The sequence below is a fragment of the Bacillus rossius genome, chromosome 1, assembly GCF_032445375.1.
Source record: "Bacillus rossius redtenbacheri isolate Brsri chromosome 1, Brsri_v3, whole genome shotgun sequence".
Classification (NCBI taxonomy): domain Eukaryota; kingdom Metazoa; phylum Arthropoda; class Insecta; order Phasmatodea; family Bacillidae; genus Bacillus; species Bacillus rossius.
This window is the reverse complement of record NC_086330.1, coordinates 71,149,979-71,172,145: the sequence shown is the minus strand read 5'-3', so window position 1 is coordinate 71,172,145 and position 22,167 is coordinate 71,149,979. Positions and strand designations below refer to the sequence as shown.

At 37.4% G+C, this 22,167-nt stretch overlaps 1 protein-coding gene across 2 annotated transcripts in view; it reads left to right on the top strand.

Annotated features, from left to right (window-relative positions):
- LOC134529163 (uncharacterized) overlaps positions 1-22,167 on the top strand; it is a 42,823-nt gene that overhangs the window by 6,832 nt on the left and 13,824 nt on the right. Inside the window, exons 3-4 of one of the 2 annotated variants that reach the window (XM_063362989.1) lie at positions 5,798-6,034; positions 10,804-10,998. In XM_063362989.1, coding sequence (XP_063219059.1) covers positions 10,810-10,998 — 189 coding nt within the window. In that variant the 5' untranslated portion in view covers positions 5,798-6,034; positions 10,804-10,809. Of the gene's footprint in view, positions 1-5,701; positions 6,035-10,803; positions 10,999-22,167 lie in introns of both variants that reach the window. The other variant, XM_063362980.1, reaches the window with a different exon arrangement.

Below are 22,167 nucleotides of genomic sequence, written 5' to 3'. Positions count from 1 at the left end.
AGGCCGGCCATTGGTCCGCGGACTGCTATTGGTTATTCGCAGCCACCCCAGCGAGATTGCAACTCTCGGGCTGGGATCCCGTATCCGCCACCCGCGGGACGCGGTCGGTAGCAGTTGGCGCTGCTAGGCCGCCCCCAGCACGCACACAAAACCAACACGCACTGCCAGCCTTCGGTTACCCAATAGGTCGCAGGGAACTCCCAGCCAACAGCCCGCGAGAGAGATGCGCACGCCCCGAGAGACGACCACCGACCTTGGCTGGAAAAATACGCGGTAGAAGCTACGAAGGTAACGCTTTCTTGCCGAACTGGAGCGAACATGGCCGAAGCAGACGGTGGAATTTTTCCGCCGACTGCTTCGGCTATGTCCGGTAAAGTTCGGCACGGCAGGTGGCGATGTCGCGTTTCAGTCGGCGGTCGTCTCTCGGGGCGCGCGCATCTCTCCCGCGGGCTGTTGGCTGGCAGTGCGTGGGGGATTTGTGGGCGTACGATGATACTACACTCCCACTTAGTATATAAGTAATGTAGAGTAGGTATTTTACTATCAGAATAATGTAAGTCAATAATTATTTTTCAAAAATAATGTATTTAAAAAAAATGTCAATTTTTATACCTGTGGAATAGTCAATGTTCAGTTAAGAAAACTACTTAAATAGCACCATTTTGTACCTTGAAATCCATATTTTCCCGGCGGAGGGCCCCCAGACCCCCCCCCCCCCCCCAACCTCATCATGTTTTGGTGTGAAAGGAGTTATTGCTTCCCCTCATGTAAACCTCACGCCTCGCCACTGATGTATATGTATATTACCTATATATATTTATGTAAGTATTTGCACATATAACATAATCTTGTGATCCTGTATCCCAAAAATAACTTAAAGTGAACAATTAGTTTACTTATTTTGTTTGCAGAGAGGTAACGGATTACATAGAATTTTTTTTTTTAAATTTAGAAACATGTAAGTAGTATATAAAAGGGGCTACAGTTACTGGATTCTGGGTGAGGATTAAGATTGACGGCTGTCATCTTGGTTTGTGACGTCACTGCAGTCATCTTAGATTACCTTTAATTTAACTTTTGACCTATAGGCCTACCTTTAAATTTTCCAAACATTTACCCAACATTCACGCCAAATTTGGTAAAATCGAACCAAAATGCGCCATAATGACTGAAAATGTTCAGTTTGTGGAAAAAAAACTTTTCCGCCAAAACATTTTAAATAAAAAAAACTAAAAAGTACATGTTTTAATTTTCTAGAGGAAAAAAACGTAAAAAATTGAAAAATTAGAAATGCCTCAAAGAATTTTTGCCTTTAGAAGAACGGAAATTCCCTAAGTGACTTAAATTCCCCATTAGCAAGCTATTGTAAGCCGCTGTGGACCTTTACATTGACTTCGGCGGCCATTTTGGATAATGTTACGTCCACCTGTTGGATTGCGCTACCTGGATTCCAGTATTTTGTTTTCTAGAACTTTCGGCCATCTTGGATTCTATCATATTCCACCATTTTAAATGATGATGTCATTCCGCCATTTTGTTTTCTAGAACTTTTCACCATATTGTATTCCGCCATTTTGCATTATGATATCACTTCGGCCATTGCGGTGTCTGCCCCCTTTCAACAGGCAGTACAGACACCAGAAACTATGTCCTCGGCACAGGATAAGGTTCAAACAAATAATCAAGGCTATTATAGGCCTATCAGTGAAAATCATACACGCGCAGTTCATCCATAATACCAAAGTCACATAGTTATTTTAAAAAGAGCAATTTATACTGGTAATTAAAGCCAGGAAATGAGACGTAAAAAGGTTTAAAACCAGGGAAAACATTTATTAGATAATTTACCAAACAGTTAAAAGTCACCTCTTCATTCTCCCGAGAACAAAACCATATTTATATTACTACTTACCATATCCAGAAACTTGCACGCCAAACTTTGTCCCAGCAAAAGGATAATGCTAAAATATTAGGGCCCGAAATAAGAAGCTGACAGCAAATTATTACAAAAATTAGTTTACTTAATCATTTGCAAGCGCAATAACAATGCTAATCTAGTTCTAAAAATTTCATTAGAGTCTTATTATGCATTCGTGAGGTGTTTACCACAAAATAATTAACATTTACATTTCGTAATTTCTTAAAAAAAAATTCAACAATTTTTACAAAAAAAAAGAAGTCCGCCGTGGGAGTCGTGAAAAAGGCGGCACCATTAATTTTCCTGGCTGACTGGAAAAGTGTAGTAGAGCCTAAGCATAAGCTCCTCTTAACAAAAGTTAGTTAACGAAAATAGTCCGAAGTTAGTTTCTTAGTAACAAGACGCAACCCACTAGTGTCGATAGTTGTAGTAATGTCTCGGGACAGCGGTAAAATCAACTCCCTTCTTATAAGCAAACCAAAATCCATTCTGTTTACCCAAAAAAGAAAAAATATTTTCCTAAATTGGCGAAAACGTAATGTATCGCAACTAAATTGGATGCGGCCATTAACTGCATTAATCACAGTTCTATGCAGTCTCATTTAAAGTGGGCGAAAATCTATCACCAAACAACTTACCAGCCTATCTGGTTCAATTCTGCCCACAGTAGTTTAAATATACTTTAAGGTTTTGTTCTTAATCACACCAGACCACCGCAATGCAGTATGAGCGATTCTATAGGGTTGAGTAACTTAGCCCAATTCGCTGAGCACAATTTTAGATTACTCATACTGCGATATGTCGTTCGCTTTTGTCAATGATGAACGAATACACGAGAAAAGTAAATGTCCGAAGAATCCTTCCCGTACGAAGTTTCGCTGCGACAAGTGTCATGTATTGTTTATGCTTATTCAAAATTTGAGACGACATGCAAAAAACCTTACTGCGGAACTACTTGCAGACGTTTAGTTTCCCCAGTTAAGTTTGGAGAATCATAGCGTACAATTACACAACCAGATGTTCAGTGACCTAAGAATTAGCTTGGTGCATTACAGGTAAATGATAACGGATTCCGTTTGGTGAAATCCGCGTTCGTGGAATTTTGAATGATTTCTATTATCCAGGTACATTTAATGAGTCAAAAAATATTTCTCTTTTTTTTTTGACGATAACAAACAAAACATAATTAATCAGCTTACTGATAAAGAAGCATTGCATGGATATTTCAAATATAACTTTAGAATGGACTGTATGTAGTTAAAATTATTCGTTCGAGGAACAAGTGAAGAAGTGCGCATTCGAGACAGCGAATAATCCTATTTAAAATTTAGATGAAGCTGTCTATTAAACCCAGTATCGATAAACTCTGTCGGAAGGATAAAGTTTATGTAGGGAAAGGATCTGGCTAGTCTCTATCTCCAGTATAATGATTGTATCTATGAATAAGTCAGTTCAAGCAAAAGCAGAACTATATCGTACGCTTGTTAGATTACTAACTTTTTCAAGTGTTCTTGTAGTAGAGTATAATTTATGTACTAAAGTTAATTTGTAAGGAATTCACTTTTTTATTTCTTGAACCTGTCACCATTATGGGAAATTATTAAACCGAGAGGACATAAAATCGAGTAGGTATTTTATACAATTATTTATAATCTAAAATTAATTTTTTTTATCATCCAAAGATCGAACTAACTTAATAAATAAACTGAATAAATATTTTTTTTTTATTTATTCATGGCTGAATTTTGTATGATTATTGAATTTTTCTCGAATTACTATGTTAAGAGTTACAGATTTTTAAGATGGTGTCCAAGATTTCCGACAAGATGGTAAATGTCACGACAGTCTGGTAATAAATACTACTGCACTCTAGCAGGTAAAATTAAAACAATATGTTTGCAACGAACTTTAGCAGGCCAAAACATTGTGATTTATCCAATACCGCCCCATGTGACATCATTCTGGTTGGCATGATATCTACCTTGTAATTATTTGTAGCAGGTCAGACTGCTCTTAGCCTTCGAGGAGATAGGACCATAGCCATTCTTTTTTCCCTTACTATTATTATAATATTTTTATAGATAAAAAATTTTCCAATTTTTTTGTTAAATATTTGAGGATTCTTATTATGGCAGACGTGCTATCATAATTCAAAATTGTGGAGTTTAAAATTTTGAAAGTTCTAGAAGAAAAATTTGCGGAAAGTTCTTGAAAAACAATATGGCCGAAATGATGTCATAATAGACGGTGGAATATGGAGGAAATTTCTAGAAAACAAAAAAATCGGACGTGATAATATGTGTAATTCAAAATGGGTGGTATTTATACAATCCTAGATGGCGATAAGGTCTAGAAAACCAATCCCTAAAATCCAAGATGGTGGAAAATGGTCCCCTAAAAACCGAAAATTTTGTCATTTTTGACAATTTTCAGTCAATTTTGAATTTGTTTTGGCAAATATTGAAGGTCTAGGTCATACAAGATGGACGTCGCGATGTCTTAATCCAAGATGACGGCCGACAATCTCAATCATCACACATAACCCTGCAGCCGGAGCTCATTTTATATACTACTCATGTTTTTGCAACTATTTTGATAAAATGCATTTGTAAGAATAATTTAGTTTTCAATTTAAACAAATGAATATTTTTATATATAAGGTAAACTCTCCGGTAAATAAGTTTGGAATCATATCAACTTAATATTGTAATTTTAAAATAGTTACATACATTTTGACTGTTAAATAATCAACTATTACTACTGAATATTTTATTTTATCCAAACCGTCAATGTAAGTTACTTCTCCTTAGAATTAAAGAATTCAGTAAGGTTTATTTATGAGATTCATGGATTATTTGTTTCATATAATTGTCTATTCGCTGAAATTTTGATATCAATACCACCCTTTCTAAAAATGTAAACAATAATTCTTAGTAGTTAGCAGTTAGGGGTACTTTGTCTAAAATAGCACATTAAATGCACTACAAGTACGGATTCCAGTATGAGAGACAAGGTTCAGGTAAAATAACCGGCCGCATTCTTGTATTTTTGAGACCCTGGATTCTGCTCGTTGTGTTCTTTTTTTTGGAAAGGAGAGGGAGGGAGGGAGGGAGGTTCAGCCGGCTTTTTATTGGTGGTTTATATCAAGAAAAATTATGTAAATTTTTTTTTACTGATAGAGGATATAATCAAGAACATCCGCAATGCACGGAGGCAGTTTTTTGTTTTAATATTTTAATGTTTAACATACACATTTTAAGAAAAATATTTTAATTCTTAAGTTTCAAACTTTTTTGAATTTTTTTGGAATTTTAATTAAAGGCTTACAATAGAGTACAATGGTAGACTTTTCTTTAGATTATTGAGAATATATCTGGACTGGTTTTAAATTTTCGGTGTTTACTTCGTTTTCTTGGTTGTACGAACAAAGTGTTAGCATCTGAAATTCCTACTGCGAAAAATAAAAACTAGTTTGCCATTGAGTAAATTTTGAATACTTTAATGTTGCTTATATATATATATATATATATATATATATATGACTGACAATAGAAAATTTAAATGTTATATACGGAAATTTTAATTATTTTATTTTAAAACATTATGTGTTATGTCAATCAATATGGTTGCCTTGCCATTAAAAATGGAATCATCACTCGGCTTTTCACCATTAAACCGGTCTTTGGAGCGGCCAATACACACATCTTGCGATGAAATTGCTTATGTAAATGTACTATATGTAAATGCCTTATACCTATTTTATCATAGTTCTCCGTCATCTAGATCTCACCGAAGCCACCACTGTACTGCTGTGGACGTGCAAGTGAAATGCAGTGCAAACACAGAATTGATCTAGTGGCCTAGTTGCAGCTCCAATAGGAAAGTTACAGTTCCGGACAGCACGCGACAGGCGATAACTCATGGCCGTTATTCGCCCCGCCAAGTGTGAACCTGTTGGTTCGCGCATGCGTGAACCGCCGTCTGCTCGTCTCTGCTTCGTCTGCTGCTCCAGTTTGCAGCTGCATATCTCTCAGAACAGCCATATTTAGAAAACAGGCCTACTTTGTCAAGTGAGACAGAAGACGCAACAAGTTTTTTTTTCCTTTTGCACTGAAGGTGAGTACACAATATCCTCTACCTAATCGGATACATATTTTGCTTTAAATATTTCTAAAAAAGATCTTTTTTAAACTCTTTGGTTCGCTATGTTTCAGACAGATTGTGTAACATTCCTGGGTAAAAATTACTCGTCTCCAAATGGTATGGTTTAAAATTTTAATTTTATAATTTGTAACAGTAACAATTTTTATAAATCTTGTAACAACACTTATTAAAACAATACACACTGATTTTAAAATAAAATATAATTATCTTAAAAAGCGTTGATAATACATAAGCTCGTTTATTTCAATCACATTATACGGGATGGTAGACAAATTCTAGTTATTTTTTTTATTGTTGGGTTTTCTTTGTTTTGCCGAGATAATATTTTGTGAATTAAGTAAAGGTTTAATTTATAATCTGTTATTACTCATACACTTTAAAATTTTATTTCAATAATTATTTTTTTTTAAATCAAGGAAGGGTGTTTGCTACTAACAAGATGAATTAACGTATTCGAATAATGAATTTTAAGGTAAAAGCTGGAGATTTTATTTAAGAGAGTTACGTAAATGAAACTGTTTCATGAAAACATTGGCAACCGCAGAGTTAAAAACTTTAAGTAATAATGCAACTTAAAAAAATGTAAACGGGTGACGCCGTTACCAACCCAGTGGTAACAACTCCTACCAAATGCCGTATACCGAGAGCTAAGATGTTTACACATCAAAAGTATAAATGTAATGAAAAATTGGTTGTCTGTAAAGTCGGTTTACGACGATAGTTTAACGTGACAACGTCATAACAAAATATTGATGAAATGATTGCATACTTTTATGAATAAAATTGAATCATTTTTATTGAATTATCACTATTTTGCATGGATACAAAGAAGGAGTGAAATGAAATGTACAATTTAATTGATAAATTTACTTTTATTTGCACTAATTAATTCAAATATGTTTATTACATTAACGAAGAGATTATTTTAACTATAACTTTTATACATGTTTGCTATTTAATTGAAGATCGTTGAGAATGTTTTACGCTTTTTCGCAATTACACATTTAACGACGAAGTTTGTTCGTCGTGAAATTAAACGTATAATTTAATAAAAAGGTCCTTGCAGTTAATAAAATAAGTATTAGTAAGTTTAAGAAAGAATTTCGGCTTTAATCTCCAACCCAGACGCTAGTGGTGCACTGGGGCCGAGATTAAAATTCGTCGAGAATATTTTACGTTTTTATGTCTTCCAATGCTCAAAATGATATGCAATTGTGGCCACGGGCACGAAATTTTATTTATAATTCATTAATAATAACGCCCCTCGTGATAAACAAAGGAAAATATTTATTAACGAGTGCCTGGAAAATATGTATTAACGAGTGCCTGATACTGTGGAAGCTGATAGATAGCGCGATTGGTTCGGTTCGCGTCCGTCACAATAGATGACAGCACTGTAGGGGAATAATATTATTTAGTTTTTATAATACGATTTTATAACAAACACGCATCCCAAATACACCAAACGTATTTATAATGTGTTACAATATTTTTAAAACATTGTGCAAATGATCCCGGGTGTAATTTGAATTATTATGTGTAACTGTAAAACACCATTGTTCGTACAAAAACGTATTTGAAAATTCAACATTACTTTAAAATAACCGTACCAATTGTGCTGATAATCGGTGGACGATCGTTTAGTTACATAACATTAATAATTCAAACGACGAAAACATGATTGAAAAGTCAAATCGCGTGGAAGAGAGATAAATGCGGCGCAAGCGTACAATGAGCATAACGGGACACATCGTAATGGGACAATGTGCGTTACGGGACACTTTTTCGTGCGGGCAGCCGGAGTTCATCGATTTATTAGACGTTGTCACGTCAGCAAAATTCTTAAAGGAAGAATAATTAAAGAAGATATAAAAATAAATGTGGAAGAAATAAATAAATGCACTGATGGGCGTTATACAAGACCAGTAAAAGTAATAATTTCAAATGTTTTGTGAGATCCCTCTACCTACTTGCGTGAAAATTAGTGTTCAGGAAAAATTTTAAATCTAATATTTTATTATTATAAATTATATTTTATAATTTTAAATTAATAGAATTTTTTGATTACAATTATGTGTATAGGAACGATATCGTAGTGTTTCACCGTTAGGAATTACCAGTAAGACTTTGGGAAAGTGTACTGCTTTAATTAAAGGGCATGGTCATACCATCTAAATGTGTACAGTTAATTCAAACTGTTTGGTGTTGTAACTATACAAATATTTCCTTCTGTTTGCCTAATAAATTAATATTTTTTTTACAAAATATTAAGTAAACAGAAATCCTTTGTCATTATTTAACTAGGAAGAGAGTTTGAGAAATAAAATAATAGTATACTGGTGAGATAAATGTCCTCACCCAATTTTAAGATGAATTCTTCTTTTCAATCCATCTAAGAACGTTTTGTTAGCGTATCTAGGTGTATTTGTACATTTGGATTGATTAATAGTAAATGAAAATGTCGAACTTTCCAAATACTAACAATATATAAGTTAATTATTCAAATTTAGGCAAAAAGTAATTAAATTCAAAGGCGGAAAGAATTAACAGGAACTTTTCAAATCCTCTATATTTACTATATTCTCAGCTAAGAAAAGATTCTTAAAAAATATTTCATTAACCAACACATTAATGCATACACATATCGTAAGCTAAGTTAAATAATTCTTTGTTCTGATTTAATTGAGTAGGTTAAAACTAGAAGCACGAAAAATTTAAAAAGACACATGTAACAACACGCTAAATATTAAACTGCTTTTAAAATTGAAAATTTTTAAACATAAATCGAATTTCACTCAGCCAGAAACTAACATGAGAATGTGACTCAGGAATATTGCAGGCCAGAGAAATCTCCAAAATTGTGTAAGAAAGGAATAACCTTATCGTATCCTTAAAAGACCAGTTTAGCTATTAGATGGCATTACCACTATAAGTTTGGACTTTGGAATAATGTATATAAGTATATATTAGGTATAATAGTTAGAGAACGAGAATTGGAAGGAAATTATTTATTTTCATTTGACGCAAAATGAACGTGGGAATTCAAGTTTAAGCTACACTGACATATTTTGCTTTTTCAATAACTGCTAAAACCTTTTCTTACTTTTCGTGTATTATGTCACCAGCTGGAATTCGATCCAGCTGTTGTAGCAAAATATTTAATTGCTGTGAAATTTGTTGAAAATCTGTGTGGAATCCAGCCCTCAGAAGACTAACCAATAATGGCCTGACCTCATGATACTAGCAATTCATCCGTTTAGATATTTCCGGGCTCTTGGAAGCTTTTTATTAAACGTGTTTTTACCATGATTGTGTTCAAATTATATGCTTTTTATAATATAGGAATCATTTTAAAGGCATTCTTTATCCGGAATTACCAACCAATTTTTTAAGATTATGAAAGAACTGGACATCCAAAGCAGGTCTGTATATGATACTGGGCAAATATAAAAATAGCAGTTATTAATTTATGGGACTTAAAGTTACAGATTAAGAGGGAACGATGTGGACGTATTTCTAGCAGGCTGTGCGTATAACTTAAAATAATCTGCAGAATGATACGCAGACAGTATCTTGCAGTTAACAATGAATTTAGATATTGTGAAGGAGTAAATAAACCTAATTTAATACAGTACTCGACCAAAGCATGACTTTAAAATACAGCGTGAATGGGTTTGTGGCCACGGAAGCTATAATTGTGATATCTGTTTTCAGAAACGTGGTAAGTCATGTTTGAATTAAATATATGATTTCCTTCTTAATTACCACTAGCTCATTAAATAAAGATGCACGTACTTCTTAAAAAAACACGATACTTTCAGACGGGACCAATTATTGTGGTAGTTGGAAACTATTTTATTAATTTTCCAAAGTGATTGACACAAACCCTGTAAAAGCAAAATTATTAGGACTGGGCCAGGATTCAAAACAATGTCTTCCCAAATTTAAGTCTGACGTTTTGCCCCGGTACCGCTTCTCTTCTAAACAGAAAAGCACAAATGAAAACAACACATTCCCACATTAAAATATGGTCCTTGATACATATACAAATGACTTGAAGTGCTCCACAAGTAAGCTCTATAGTTTGATTAAATGAGGCGGGCGATATAGATTCATTTGAAGGTCAATTCAGCCTCCGGACAAAATAGATTAATTTTAATCAGAAATCAAGTGTACTAGCTTATTACCCTCCGAAGAACCTTCGGCGAGCAATAAAAGTCAAAGGAAAGGCATCAACAAGCCTTCGAATAAACTAAAACAAAAAAACAATTGCTTAAAAATTCAATTAAAAGTATAGCTTTAAACATGATAAAATTGATTTGCCATGTAAATTATTTACTATTCTTGCAAGTATTCCATTTTAAGTACGTCTCCTGAAATTTTTTTTATAGTATTGTTATATTTTATGTAACATCTTAAACATTTAACTATGTACTAGCCTAATATTTTCTTGTAACAGTATAAAAGCCACGCAATTTTTTTTGTGATTATGATAACTTGCGTGATGTTTTATACTTGTCGCAAATAACATTTAAAAAACATAATTTGTCAAAATTTGCGGCCAATAACAAACTGAAACAATAGCTATCTTGATAGATTTGCAATAATCGCCTTGAAATAGGCATACAGACGATAGGAAAATGAGATGTGCGACATGTCGCGAGAGACCGAGTGTGATGACGTGCCACGGGAAGTGTAACACTGGCCGGTGGCGAGTGCAGGACCTCATGGCGCGGCGGCTGGTCGCGAACCTGCTGGTGCTGACGGCCCTGTGCGTGCTGGCTGTCGGCGCACTGACGTGGCGCCAGGCGGACCAAGAGGAGTCGCGCAACTCCTCGCAGCTCGAGCAGCCCGCGGGCCGCCTGCTGTCCAGGAAGAGGCGCTACCTCGTGTTCCCCGAGGGCTCGTCGCTGCAGGTGACTCCCCTGACCACGCTGCTTGGGTTCACTCCCGAGCCAACTCAGAGGTCCTGCTTTTATAAAAACTATTTGGTACCATGTCCATGTAAAAGCCCCCACCCATTGAAACGCTGTCACATGCCATTGCGAAGTGGTATGAGCAAAAACATGTAAATTCGCTGGTAGGTAACCTACTCTTTGAGCTACACATTCCAGAATACAGAGTCTGCGGTCCAGAAACCTAAAATGCGAAACAACTAACTCACTGCGAAGTGGGCATTAATTCCCTTGCCGAGAATCCAAGCAGCAACATATCACCTATTCCCTCGGCAAGGACCTGAAATCTAGGCATAGGGTAGATGAGATGTTGGCGCAGGAGGCTGAAGATATTATCAAATTGTCAGAAACAGCACTAGGAGAAAAAAAACCGTGGCTTGGGGCGTATCGAAGTTGATGAAATCCAAGAATAAATTAGGAATGTGCATGCGCCGGGATCGAGCCGGGGCCTAAAAGATTAAGTCTCACTCCCGCTCGCGTAAGATTGGTGCAGGTGTGCACCCGCTCTCAATAAGATGACAAACAAATTTCAACCTTTGCTTGGGCCAGCATTGGTGTCCTTGGCCACCTCATCGCTGCTACGAGTTGTATAGTTTGGGCAGTCAAATTTTTCTGCGAATGATAGCAAGCAACTGGGGGAATCATGAAGTTACAATGTCAACATAAAAATTATGACACAGGATTTTACTTACGATTTCAACAATATAAACGCTCGTCAACTGGAAATACCACATTTCCGAAAAAATGTTCATGCGAGACAATTTACCTGTAAAGCCAAAGACTTGTGAGACACATCAGCAGGTCACACACTGTGTGGGATATAGTAAGTCTGGAACAAAAACCGAGTTTCGGTAATTTGAGAAGTTCCCCAGAAATACGTCTGTACATTCACAGGAATATGTTGTACTACATTTGCCTAACCAAACAAACTGCGGGCACTTGCGCCTGAGATATATTTTTCCAAATAAATATAAGCTCTACACAATATTCAAAAGTGATTAATCATTTCTATAACACTTACCTTGTAAGGTCATAGTTCTGCGCTGCAGGGAGTCATTTCCAGCCTCTAAAATTGGAAGGAGGATGGTCTATTGGACTACATGATTTCCAACTTATGAAGCCATATCGAATATTTATGAAGATAAATGCAAGATCTTCTTTCTGAAAGTAATGGAACTGCTCAAGAGATGCAGTACCATGCAAACCATACATCAGGAAACAGTTACCATCGATGTAAACTTTTAACTGCGTGGATATCTAATCACCCTAAAAAAACATTCTAATATGCAGTGAATATGTGGACTTTACAAAGCTAGAGAACATAGTTACGATGTTAGGATTCAAACCAATGAACTACACTGCAGGAAAAACGTGAATCTTCGCGAGCTTTCAACAAAATTCCTTTTAATGTTATAAGAATAATCTGCAATGAGGAATGTGGAACATATTAAATGAACGACTAACCCATATGCAACATGAATTTTCGTCAATGGTACCACCAGGATATAAAGTGGTTGAGGTCCTGCAAATTATCATTTAAATTTAGTCGTCTTGAAGAGTACACATAAAATCGTCGTTAGAATCATTTACCAATGAGATCACTTGCTGAATTAAAAAATAATAATAATAACGTTGCATCTGCACTTGAAACGATGAGCATAAAGTTTGTGAAAACAAAAATGTTATAAAAGAAATCACACTGGCATGCAGAAGATAAGTTCGCTGCCAGACATCGGTGCATTAACACCTGCCAGAGTATTTTTCTCTCAGAATAGTTCAAGTGGCAAATAAGTTTGGAAGACAAAATTCTCAACCTGGAAGACCCAGTAATTTTTTGATAACAGCGTTATGAAAATGGAACCTTCGCGAGTACCAGCCTTTCCTGCTCGGAACGCACATGCTACCATTTGAAGTGTGCATCACTGTACAGCATCAATAAATCTATACATTACCTTCCAAACATTTTTATGTATAAGAGGCACACTGACAAAGACAAATAGAGGCCTCCTGACTACAACGAAAATATCTTGGAATGGTATTCTTTACCTCATTCATCTCATTGTGTATAAACTCGATGGTGTCGAGGTAGGCCAGACTAGAGATTATGGCATGAAATCCGCGATGGAAAACTACCTCTATCTTACATCGAACGAATTGCCTTCTGCTAAGTTGGCCGACTGGGGCCTCGAGGGTGATTTCTGTTTATTCCGAAGTAAATTTTAAAGTATCTGTTCTCTTATTCTTGCTTCTCGGATTTGTTGAAGACTTATATAATAAATTAATTCATTTGAAACAAGAGTTCATACTGCTTCATGCCAATATGCACATTAATGCAAGAGTCACTGCTGCTGATAATCCTCAGTATATATCAATTACATTACAGTCTATCGAGTGAATGTTGCCTCATGTCCAAGGGAGCATGGGTGAACGTAGCAAGATGATGAATAAAATAGAAAATGGCAGGAACATTGATGCACCATTCCGATTATGAATCTTGGTTTCTCCATACCGAAGCTGGACTTAACTAGTTATGCTAGCTTTGAGGAGAGCCAGGATACATTTCGAGGCTTCAGGATCGGAATGGTGCATCTCAGGACTCGCTGAAGTGAGATCTTTTTTAATAAATTAATTTTAATATTTTTATTTGTATTTATAATGATTTTGTTTTAGTTTTTGGTAAAAATTGAATTGAATTATCATTTTACACTCGAGGTGTCCCCTTTCAAGGACATGGTTAAACCACAAATGTCTTTTGCCTTAGAAAGAACACAAATTCCTAAAATAGGCTTAAGCATCCTTAACTCAAGCCTCAGTTAAGCCATTTCTAGGAATAAGGATACCATGACCTTTGACCTTGAACCCGGCGGCCATCTTGGATCCGCCATTTAGGATGGCGTCATTATGTTCTCGAAAATTTTGGTGGCGTGTTTTCCGCCATATTGGATGATGACGTCACCGTTGCAGTTTCCGTTACGGTCGCCGTCTTTAACTTTTTTATTTATTATCCGATTTTAATGAAAAAAATTCCAAAATTCATCAAAAAATTAACGTATTTGAATTCTGTTTGATTATATCGATGTTCGTCCTTGGTTCGATTCCCGACGAGAGTAAACAGTCGATCCTTCCTCCATGAAAGCTACCTAGACTGATCTATCACCACCAATACCAAGGTATATATCGTCAACTGGTATGACATCATGTCCGACATCTTGTCTTCATCCACTGGAGACCACCATCTTGTTTTCGACTGCTAGAGTGTGCCGATATCATGTAGTATAATTATCTGGTCACCACACCTTTGGCCTTGACCTTGACCTTGAACCTTGACCTTGAACTTTGACCTTGACCTTGAAATTTGACTTTGACCTTGAACTTTGACCTTGACCTTGAAATTTGACCTTGACCTTGAACTTTGACCTTGAACTTGAAATTTGACCTTGAACTTTGACCTTGACCTTGAAATTTGACCTTGACCTTGAAATTTGACCTTGAACTTTGACCTTGACCTTGAACTTTGACATTGACCTTGAAATTTGACCTTGACCTTGAAATTTGACCTTGACCTTGAAATTTCACTTTGACCTTGAAATTTTACTTTGTCCTTGAAATTTGACTTTGTCCTTGTCGAACATAATGGATCCGACATTTTATGTTCAGTACATGCTACCAGGAGCGACCACCTGCTGGAGTACGCCATATTGTGTGTGTACTTGTATTATAGAGTACATTTCCATCTGTATAATTTTATTCTAACCCGCTACAGTGCAGTAATCATTTATTATGGAAGTGTCCCCCGCCATCTTGAAATTCGGCCGCCATCTTGAAATCATGTAATAATGTAGCTAGAAAAGCGAGAAAAAATCCAAAATTCATTAAATAAATTAGTAATCCATATAATGATTGATTGGATCGACTTAGGTCCTTGGTTCGATCCCTGGCCGATACAAAACAACTTTAATTTAAAAAAATACTAAAAAAGTGTTAGGTTTAAGAAAATAAAAACACCACAAGTTCTTTTAAAAAAATTTATTACTTAAATTCAATACACTACTACAAGTACAAAAAACACTGACAAATTACCAAAGCCTCGGGGATTCCTCGATTCAAACAGTCTTCTTATTGTACGGACTAAGCCTTTTACATGACTTTAAATGTCTATCCGATCCGTTCATCACCACAGCCAGAGACGGACTGAAGTTCATAGCACTTATATAGTCTCATTAGCCGGTACAACACATGAGTCAAATGAATAACCATGTTCATTAAACGTCTCGGAGCATTTTTTTATAATGACGATGTAAGCTATCGAGACGTGAAATTAGTTTATTGCAATTATTGCACTGAAATTGTATTCTTTGAACATTATTAGAACAACCGCTTCTTTCATGTCTGCAAGCATTTGAGGTGATAGTAAATGATGCACCACAGTTTTTGCACTGATGTGAAGTACGCTCTTCATTAACTGAAGTATTCAATGCTGATGAAACTTCAGCTGATGGTGGAACAGCACATATCGAAGTCTCCTCCAGTGTTGTCAGAGGCGTTGCCAACGGGATCTGCACCTTCTCCGTCGTAGCTGTCGTAAAGGTTCCCGTAGACGATGGTACAACCTCCGAGTTCGACGTTAAAGTCGGTAAAGATGTCATCGAAGTCTCAAGAACAGGCAATTACGCGATTTATGCACCAGATTAAACAAACTAGGTGATCCTTACACCGCCGACGTCAGTAACAAACTGAGCGTCCTGCTGTCTAGGACTCGCTTATATACATTAACCGGTTTGAATAATACGCTAGTCAAATCAAGAACCATTTACAATAATACTAGAGTCAAAACAACATTAAATATAGAAGCACCATCAACAAAAAGGAAGCACATTTGGAAGCACCGACAACGAAAAGGCAGCACATTTGGAAGCACCGACAACGAAAAGGCAGCACATTTGGAAGCACCGACAACGAAAAGGCAGCACATTTGGAAGCACCGACAACGAAAAGGCAGCACATTTGGAAGCACCGACTACGAAAAGGCAGCACTTTTGACAGCACCGACAACGAAAAGACAGCACATTTGGAAGCACCGACAACGAAAAGGCAGCACATTTGGAAGCACCGACAACGAAAAGGCAGCACATTTGGCAGCACCGACAACGAAAAGGCAGCACATTTGGAAGCACCGACTACGAAAAGGCAGCACTTTTGACAGCACCGACAACGAAAAGACAGCACATTTGGAAGCACCGACTAAGAAAAGGAAGCACATTTGGCAGCACCGACAAAGAAAAGGCAGCACATTTGGGAGCACCGACAACGAAAAGGCAGCACATTTGGAAGCACCGACAACGAAATGGCAGCACATTTGGAAGCACCGACAACGAAAAGGCAGCACATTTGGAAGCACCGACAACGAAAAGGCAGCACATTTGGCAGCACCGACAACGAAAAGGCAGCACATTTGGAAGCACCGACTACGAAAAGGCAGCACTTTTGACAGCACCGACAACGAAAAGACAGCACATTTGGAAGCACCGACAAAGAAAAGGAAGCACATTTGACAGCACCGACAAAGAAAAGGCAGCACATTTGGGAGCACCGACAACGAAAAGGCAGCACATTTGGAAGCACCGACAACGAAAAGGCAGCATATTTGGAAGCACCGACAACGAAAAGGCAGCACATTTGGAAGCACCGACAACGAAAAGGCAGCACATTTGGAAGCACCGACAACGAAAAGGCAGCACATTTGGAAGCACCGACAACGAAAAGGCAGCACATTTGGAAGCACCGACAACGAAAAGGCAGCACATTTGGAAGCACCGACAACGAAAAGGCAGCACATTTGGAAGCACCGACAACGAAAAGGCAGCACATTTGGAAGCACCGCGAACGAAAAAGGCAGCACATTTTGGAAGAACCATCGAATAAGGAAGCACATTTGAAAGCTCCATCAAAAAAAAGGCAAAAAAGGAAGCACAATTTGCGAGATCTAAGTCTTAATTAGAATTTAGAATACAAGAAATAAAAACAATACATTTTTATAATTTAAATTATTTATTTCTTTTCATTATACAAAAGCAAGTAAAACAAGCCATTATTGTATGTAGCCAGCTTTCCTCAGTTCCTTGAGTATGAAGGATACTTCTTTGATGCACGAATAGTTTCCTGCACAAAGCGAACCATGTAGAAGTCTTAGCCGGACAACCAATATGTTTGGATCTTTCCATGATGTGTAATCATTTTCTTCTACCACCATCTTCCTTGCACGTTTATAATAAAAATTATGATCTCTGGTGTCTTCCGTTTTACCACCAACCTCAGGGTAACTTTCATTTTTGAGACGGTGATCATCACAAGCCTGATCAGATTTATTTAATATATCACGTCGTTTCCATCGTTTCGGTCTCAGGACACCACCACATTCTTCGATCTTGTCAGCTTTAGGTGCTTCATCATAGTCTATGTCTTTGTCAACAGCCTCAGAGTCACTGTAACAATCACCGTAGAAGGAATCGTCTTCACCCAATTTACCGTAAGAATTCGATGTTGATGATGTTGAAGTGTCTTCATCGTCTTCATGCTTCCTTTTTAGGAGTCCATCATTTCTACAAAGTAGGAAAGATCTACTTGAATTCGGCTGGAATATATTCTCACTTTTCACGTTAAGGATTCTTCCACTGTCTTTATTCTTCCGATCTCGACAAAGAACTTAAATTGAAGGAGGTTGATGATTTATGGAAGAATGAAGACAGTGGAAGAATCCTTAACGTGAAAAGTGAGAATATATTCCAGCCGAATTCAAGTAGATCTTTCCTACTTTGTAGAAATGATGGACTCCTAAAAAGGAAGCATGAAGACGATGAAGACACTTCAACATCATCAACATCGAATTCTTACGGTAAATTGGGTGAAGACGATTCCTTCTACGGTGATTGTTACAGTGACTCTTAGGCTGTTGACAAAGACATAGACTATGATGAAGCACCTAAAGCTGACAAGATCGAAGAATGTGGTGGTGTCCTGAGACCGAAACGATGGAAACGATGTGATATATTAAATAAATCTGATCAGGCTTGTGATGATCACCGTCTCAAAAATGAAAGTTACCCTGAGGTTGGTGGTAAAACGGAAGACACCAGAGATCATAATATTTATTATAAACGTGCAAGGAAGATGGTGGTAGAAGAAAATGATTGCACATCATGGAAAGATCCAAACATATTGGTTGTCCGGCTAAGACTTCTACATGGTTCGCTTTGTGCAGGAAACTATTCGTGCATCAAAGAAATATCCTTCATACTCAAGGAACTGAGGAAAGCTGGCTACATACAATAATGGCTTATTTTACTTGCTTCTGTATAATGTAAAGAAATAAATAATTTAAATTATAAAAATGTATTGTTTTTATTTCTTGTATTCTGATTTCTAATTAAGACTTAGATCTCGCAAATTGTGCTTCCTTTTTTGCCTTTTTTTTTATGGAGCTTTCAAATGTGCTTCCTTATTCGATGGTGCTTCCAAAATTTGCTGCCTTTTTCGTTCGCGGTGCTTCCAAATGTGCTGCCTTTTCGTTGTCGGTGCTTCCAAATGTGCTGCCTTTTCGTTGTCGGTGCTTCCAAATGTGCTGCCTTTTCGTTGTCGGTGGTTCCAAATGTGCTGCCTTTTCGTTGTCGGTGCTTCCAAATGTGCTGCCTTTTCGTTGTCGGTGCTTCCAAATGTGCTGCCTTTTCGTTGTCGGTGCTTCCAAATGTGCTGCCTTTTCGTTGTCGGTGCTCCCAAATGTGCTGCCTTTTCTTTGTCGGTGCTGCCAAATGTGCTTCCTTTTCTTAGTCGGTGCTTCCAAATGTGCTGTCTTTTCGTTGTCGGTGCTGTCAAAAGTGCTGCCTTTTCGTAGTCGGTGCTTCCAAATGTGCTGCCTTTTCGTTGTCGGTGCTTCCAAATGTGCTGCCTTTTCGTTGTCGGTGCTTCCAAATGTGCTGCCTTTTCGTTGTCGGTGCTCCCAAATGTGCTGCCTTTTCTTTGTCGGTGCTGCCAAATGTGCTTCCTTTTCTTAGTCGGTGCTTCCAAATGTGCTGTCTTTTCGTTGTCGGTGCTGTCAAATGTGCTGCCTTTTCGTAGTCGGTGCTTCCAAATGTGCTGCCTTTTCGTTGTCGGTGCTGCCAAATGTGCTGCCTTTTCGTTGTCGGTGCTTCCAAATGTGCTGCCTTTTCGTTGTCGGTGCTTCCAAATGTGCTGTCTTTTCGTTGTTGGTGCTGTCAAAAGTGCTGCCTTTTCGTAGTCGGTGCTTCCAAATGTGCTGCCTTTTCGTTGTCGGTGCTTCCAAATGTGCTGCCTTTTCGTTGTCGGTGCTTCCAAATGTGCTGCCTTTTCGTTGTCGGTGCTTCCAAATGTGCTGCCTTTTCGTTGTCGGTGCTTCCAAATGTGCTTCCTTTTTGTTGATGGTGCTTCTATATTTAATGTTGTTTTGACTCTAGTATTATTGTAAATGGTTCTTGATTTGACTAGCGTATTATTCAAACCGGTTAATGTATATAAGCGAGTCCTAGACAGCAGGACGCTCAGTTTGTTACTGACGTCGGCGGTGTAAGGATCACCTAGTTTGTTTAATCTGGTGCATAAATCGCGTAATTGCCTGTTCTTGAGACTTCGATGACATCTTTACCGACTTTAACGTCGAACTCGGAGGTTGTACCATCGTCTACGGGAACCTTTACGACAGCTACGACGGAGAAGGTGCAGATCCCGTTGGCAACGCCTCTGACAACACTGGAGGAGACTTCGATATGTGCTGTTCCACCATCAGCTGAAGTTTCATCAGCATTGAATACTTCAATTAATGAAGAGCGTACTTCGCATCAGTGCAAAAACTGTGGTGCATCATTTACTATCACCTCAAATGCTTGCAGACATGAAAGAAGCGGTTGTTCTAATAATGTTCAAAGAATACAATTTCAGTGCAATAATTGCAATAAACTAATTTCACGTCTCGATAGCTTACATCGTCATTATAAAAAAATGCTCCGAGACGTTTAATGAACATGGTTATTCATTTGACTCATGTGTTGTACCGGCTAATGAGACTATATAAGTGCTATGAACTTCAGTCCGTCTCTGGCTGTGGTGATGAACGGATCGGATAGACATTTAAAGTCATGTAAAAGGCTTAGTCCGTACAATAAGAAGACTGTTTGAATCGAGGAATCCCCGAGGCTTTGGTAATTTGTCAGTGTTTTTTGTACTTGTAGTAGTGTATTGAATTTAAGTAATAAATTTTTTTAAAAGAACTTGTGGTGTTTTTATTTTCTTAAACCTAACACTTTTTTAGTATTTTTTTAAATTAAAGTTGTTTTGTATCGGCCAGGGATCGAACCAAGGACCTAAGTCGATCCAATCAATCATTATATGGATTACTAATTTATTTAATGAATTTTGGATTTTTTCCCGCTTTTCTAGCTACATTATTACATGATTTCAAGATGGCGGCCGAATTTCAAGATGGCGGGGGACACTTCCATAATAAATGATTACTGCACTGTAGCGGGTTAGAATAAAATTATACAGATGGAAATGTACTCTATAATACAAGTACACACACAATATGGCGTACTCCAGCAGGTGGTCGCTCCTGGTAGCATGTACTGAACATAAAATGTCGGATCCATTATGTTCGACAAGGACAAAGTCAAATTTCAAGGACAAAGTAAAATTTCAAGGTCAAAGTGAAATTTCAAGGTCAAGGTCAAATTTCAAGGTCAAGGTCAAATTTCAAGGTCAATGTCAAAGTTCAAGGTCAAGGTCAAAGTTCAAGGTCAAATTTCAAGGTCAAGGTCAAATTTCAAGGTCAAGGTCAAAGTTCAAGGTCAAATTTCAAGTTCAAGGTCAAAGTTCAAGGTCAAGGTCAAATTTCAAGGTCAAGGTCAAAGTTCAAGGTCAAAGTCAAATTTCAAGGTCAAGGTCAAAGTTCAAGGTCAAGGTTCAAGGTCAAGGTCAAGGCCAAAGGTGTGGTGACCAGATAATTATACTACATGATATCGGCACACTCTAGCAGTCGAAAACAAGATGGTGGTCTCCAGTGGATGAAGACAAGATGTCGGACATGATGTCATACCAGTTGACGATATATACCTTGGTATTGGTGGTGATAGATCAGTCTAGGTAGCTTTCATGGAGGAAGGATCGACTGTTTACTCTCGTCGGGAATCGAACCAAGGACGAACATCGATATAATCAAACAGAATTCAAATACGTTAATTTTTTGATGAATTTTGGAATTTTTTTCATTAAAATCGGATAATAAATAAAAAAGTTAAAGACGGCGACCGTAACGGAAACTGCAACGGTGACGTCATCATCCAATATGGCGGAAAACACGCCACCAAAATTTTCGAGAACATAATGACGCCATCCTAAATGGCGGATCCAAGATGGCCGCCGGGTTCAAGGTCAAAGGTCATGGTATCCTTATTCCTAGAAATGGCTTAACTGAGGCTTGAGTTAAGGATGCTTAAGCCTATTTTAGGAATTTGTGTTCTTTCTAAGGCAAAAGACATTTGTGGTTTTTTGAAATCCTAATTTTTCCTCGAAACGGGAATTTTTCCCTCGAAAACGGGAAATTTTGAGTCATTTTGAGTCAATTTTGAGGAATTTTGAGCAATTTTTGCCGCCGTGACGTCACAAATCCAAGATGGCGGTCGGCACCACAGCATTACCGCCTGAGGCCTGATCTAGTAGCCCCATTTACATACTACTGTAGATATTATTCCTAACAATCCGAAATGGCGGTCGGTCATTGACCCGCTCCACGCTCCTTGTCCAGAACCCGGGCCCAGACTACCCGTGTAAGTACTACTTAACAAACTAGAGCCTTCGAAAAAAAATTAATCATAATAATTTTGTTAAAATTTTGTATACAATATATTTCAGTGTATTCTAACACTAATTTTAAGAATGTTGTGAGAAATTAAGGTTTGTTATGAACTTCGTTAGTAGTTTGTTTGTGTATTATATTGTTACGTGTATTATCACCCCATGTATCTGTATCTTTGTAATTGTATTGTGTAAATTGTGAGTAGTTTTTTTGCAGGTTGAGTGTGTTACATTCTTACAATTTGTATGTGTTACGTGTTTTGTGTGTGT